Source organism: Pseudochaenichthys georgianus, chromosome 21, assembly GCF_902827115.2.
Source record: "Pseudochaenichthys georgianus chromosome 21, fPseGeo1.2, whole genome shotgun sequence".
Classification (NCBI taxonomy): Eukaryota; Metazoa; Chordata; class Actinopteri; order Perciformes; family Channichthyidae; genus Pseudochaenichthys; species Pseudochaenichthys georgianus.
The window spans coordinates 28,536,588-28,541,598 of NC_047523.1; the positions used below are offsets into that span (position 1 = coordinate 28,536,588).

Consider the following 5,011-nt stretch of genomic DNA (forward strand, 5'->3'; position numbering starts at 1 on the left):
CTGCAACTTTAATGGTCGAACTGCTTGGCCCGTTTGTGCGTAACAGCAACAACAATTTACTAATAATCTATGCACCTTATTTTTGTTATGAAGCACCAACACCTTTATATACATTTTTTTTTTTCAAACCCAGTCAAAACACTAAACCTTAATAATATAAAACAGTCCTGGCAGAACAAGTCGTTTGTATTCAAACAAGCAACACTATTTTTAAAAGAAAAAAGGCCAACTACTCACATGACTGAATAACCAAGCCATGTCTCTGTTTTACCCTAAAAAGGCTACAACACATTTACCCAATATAAATGAGAAGCTACTTCTTAATGTCGTTATTTACTTGAAATTATTTCAGAAACAGGTTTATTGCCAAGTTCACATACGAGCCTTGGTGTAAGTGAAACCCAGTTAAAGAAGATACAGTGTAAAAAAAACGACCAAAGAAATCAAACTATTAAAAACGATTAAAAAGAAAACCTATTATAAAGTTACTGCAGTAAACACTGAATTAACGCACAAAACAAGACATTTGTACCTGTGTAGGTGTTTTGCCAATACTGTGGAAAAAGGCACAGCCTAAACAGCTAAATAACTTAGGCTACTAACTTGACCTTAACTTTGTTTGGGCTCCCCCATATCTTAAGCAGCTATATGATGCTGTCTGCGTTTGGCAGTAAAGCAATAAAACAAATACTGAAGAGAAACGCTGCATTTTGAATGCATAGAAAACTCAGTACAGCCTTTCAAAATATACTGAGCAATAAACACTAATAGTCAGTGAAGCTTGTGGGAACGATTTTAAACTGAGAAAAATACACAAACCTCTAGTTGGGACAACAAAACCGAACCATACGAATATAAGAGTGTAGATTCAGTGCGAATTACCATAGTTAAATAATATTAAGATTGCGCAAATATAAATGACAGTTGGTCACAATAATTCCACAAAAATAAAATACAAAAGTGGTGGTAAACAGACAGACAGTTGTTGATTGAATAACCATATTTTCGCGTTTCTTTAGCAAATTAAATGTGACTCTGCCTCTCGTGAACCTTTATTATGACTGCAGTGGTGTGTTCGTGTTGCAGTGATGCGGTGATGATGACGTGACAATGATGTAATGGGAGGGCCCATTAATATTCACTCTCATGTAACGTTTCACGTACACAGGCCTTGGTAATGGTGGTTAGCAGCGCTTTGATAGGGTCAGTTAAGCCTCTCCTTTAATAAACAGCCTGACCACTGGTGACCTGGTGGCTTCAGAACCGTCAATTCTCAAAGTATTAGAAAAAACAAGAACAGTATTGGTAAATATAAACAATGACCCAGCTGGATATGCCCATACCACACACACACACACACACACACACACACACACACACACACACACACACACACACACACACACACACACACACACACACACACACACACACACACACACACACACACACACACACACACACACACACACACACACACACACACACACACACACACACACACACACACACACACACACACACACACACACACACACACACACACACACACACAGACTACCACTGTGAGACCGGGTTGGCAAAAACACCTTGTAATACGCACAAAAGAGCCTGTTTTGGCGTTTGAATTGCATAGTATTTTAAACAAAGTAAAGGATGCATACTGAATTACTTCTGAAACATACCAGACAAAGTTTCAATTTGGTCCAAGCAATGTTAACCCCTTGACATGTGGAGGTTTGGCCTGTGTGTGTGTGTGTGTGTGTGTGTGTGTGTGTGTGTGTGTGTGTGTGTGTGTGTGTGTGTGTGTGTGTGTGTGTGTGTGTGTGTGTGTGTGTGTGTGTGTGTGTGTGTGTGTGTGTGTGTACACACACGTGTGTTGCGTGTATGTTGCGTGCGTGTATAGGCTATGCTACGTGGCTAAGAAAGCTAAACATATGCTCACAAAAGAAGATGTGACTAATAATGAAGACAACTGCAACATAAGTTAGATACAACAATAATGCAATTTGCAATTTGATTTACAATTAAAAGCAAAGGAGACAGAAAATATATATGTTTTAAAGCAGTGGGTGGCTTTGTTCTGCTGGCTGTGAAACATTTTATTAAATATTATACAACCTTTGAAGCTACTTGATGTAGACACATTTACTACTAAAGCAGTGGAACGTTTAATTTAAAGTAAGTGGGGTATTGCTTCCTGGAAAGATATGTATGAGTATATTAACAAAGACTTTGCTCGCATGCATAGCATGGTCGATTCATAAAGTGAGGAGAATTCACTTTATTTGAAGTAAAGGGTAACAAAACACGCATAGGCTGATCCCTCCATCACTGCAGGTAGCGAAAAAACACTGAGGTTTCCAAAGTAAATCCTATCGAGCTCTCTTTAAAACCTTTCAAATTGGGTAGGAGTAGTGCAGGGCATGGATTCAGAATATAAACATGAAGCCCATACACTCGCAATTAAAAATAACACCTCAAAAGTAGAATTATTCACATGATGCACACACACTTGTCTTTAGGTTTCAAAATGATCTTTATTCACGTATCCTTGCGTAAAAGATGGCTGGTGCAATGCGCATTCCTTCAAACACATTATTTCAGAGATAGTTTTCAATATGTTCAATCCGAAATTATAGATAATATTTAAAGAAATATTATTTAATTGCTTAGGTATTTAAAATAAATAAATACTGATTTAGATCTATTGTCCAGTATAATATCCCTTAGCTATACAAAAACAGGTGTGACGAGAACAGAAATCACTTTTATAAACAGTTATATAGTTAAAAAGCAAAAGCATGAAAATAATCGTATCCACAAACATTTCTTTTTCAGGCTTTTGAAGTAAACACATACTGGCACCAAATGCGGAACAATTATTGTCCTCCACAGATAATGGGTGTGGACGTGGCCCAACAGAGCAGAAATAATGTTAGTTTGATTATTTATTTCGATTTACAACAAATTGAGGGAAAAAAAGGCATGTCATTCAATAACAGCAATAAGGAAATAGACATGCAACATTAATATATTTCGCAATACCTAATGATTAATGTTTATTCCGTCCGTAAACATGAACTTGACTGTCTGCTTCCACATTGGGCCTACACCATGCAAGCCATAACACAAAATACACAAACACATATACAAACATATTCCTGTTTAAATAGGTAACAGTTTTTACTTTTAAGTTGCAAACAATAGGGTGTTAAGCTGTTTTATCATCTGCGGCTGCAGGCCAACAGGGCCTGTGCGCATTTGGAGAATCTCAGTATCTAAAATGCATACTTAAGTAAAACGGATAATATTTGAATCTGCAATGTATTTTCAGTTCTATTAATATTGTTACATTTTTATTGGATAAAACTACAGCCTCGTATGTGGCAGGAATATAATCATTTGTTTATACATCTATACAAGTCCATGCCACAAACCGAAGTGCGTGTGTGCTTGTGTTTTGCTGCATTATAGTACAACATATTCGGTGCGCTGCTGGTCATGATCAAGTCCAAAGGTCGTCAGTATGCGGAGAAAGAATGTTCGCGCATCATCAATCTCTTCTTCTTCATCCTCCTGTTCTGAAACCATATTTTCACCTGTTGGTCGCTGAGGTCCAGTCTTTCTGACAAGTCCTTCCGTTTCTGCCTGTTGATGAATTCATTCATCATAAATTCATTCTCAAGTTCAGCCAGCTGCAGCTTGGTGTATGGCTTTCTCTTCTTTCTGATTTTCACTTGTGACGAGCACCATGGGGCACCTGATGGAGCAGAGGTAGAAACAAGTTGTATACTTTAAATTAACACCAACGTCAGGAACAGCGATACAGACTGGCTAGGATTGACAGCTCCCAGTGGCACTGCCTGCAGTGTTGCACAAGACTTACAACAACAACATAACATTAGTGGGCTCGCCTACTGTAGGCCTACATATGCAAATATGGATAATATTACCATCAACCATAGCTATGGATATTATGGGAATAATAACATAATAATCATGCCACAGAAGATACACAGGCCATAGTCATATAATTTTAACTCATTTCAGAAACTAATATAATAATATGCTCTAATGGAAAACGAAATGTATCTTTTGACGTAACTAAGTGGTAGAAGCGATAATTAACATAACACAAGGCACAATAACCACTGCTTGTATATTCTATATTGAGATACAATTGTATAGTTAATAAAATAGTTATACAACAGGCTACTTTACCTTCTGCAAAAGACGTCCTGGAGCATGTGTGACTGGATGATGGTTGAATGGGATCCTGCTCCTGTTTGGTGCTGTTCACATTAAGTGGACCTGCTGAATCCGGATCGAGCTGGGCCGCAGAACGGTGAGACCGGCGGTCCAGCTCTGAGAACCCGCGGTCACTGCCAACATGATCCCCCACATAAGCCTCCTCTCGCCTCCCAGACTCCTCTGTCTTGTGGTTTGTGACCTGAAAGCCCCGAGCCGTCTCCTCCAGATGCGCCTTGACGTGGCCGCTGGACGAGTTTGTATTTAAACACAACGAGTTGGACAGAAACGGAGGACAGTAGCCTCCAAAGGCGCGGCTCGGTGGCGGTGCTGCTGGTCCAGGCGTGCACGAATTTGAGGAAATCCACGGGAGCGTGCACACCTCTCTCCTATTGTAAGGAATCTGCAGCCCGGGTATGTGGGCTCCATTACCGCGCAAGTTGGAGAAATACAGCGACTCAGGAGGAGTAAAATTCAGCAGAGAACCAACATAGCCAGGATTTAAAGGATTCCGCTCACACATCTCCATAGAGCCTTACTCAAACGCTTCTTGCAAGCCTGTTAGCAACTCCTGAAGAATAAAGGGTAGGTAATTGGTGATTTGTTAATACGGCATCACGTGATATGCAAAATATGTTGTTCCGCCCCACCCTTGCTCCCAATACTGCAAAGCAAAAATACTCCATGAACACATATTTTGGTATTGAGTGGGTGCATGAAGTTCAAATCCAACCATCTGTTTAGTCTGGAATAACACAAG

At 39.5% G+C, this 5,011-nt stretch overlaps 1 protein-coding gene across 1 annotated transcript; it reads right to left on the minus strand.

Moving 5' to 3' along the window:
- Positions 1-2,960: 2,960 nt before the first annotated feature.
- On the minus strand, positions 2,961-4,780 carry hoxd12a (homeobox D12a). Its single transcript, XM_034110657.1, has 2 exons — positions 4,225-4,780; positions 2,961-3,763 (listed from the first exon to the last, which is right to left on the minus strand). The coding sequence occupies exons 1-2, from the start codon at positions 4,778-4,780 to the stop codon at positions 3,525-3,527; spliced, it is 795 nt and encodes a 264-aa protein (XP_033966548.1). The 3' UTR covers positions 2,961-3,524.
- Between the last annotated feature and the right edge of the window lie 231 nt (positions 4,781-5,011).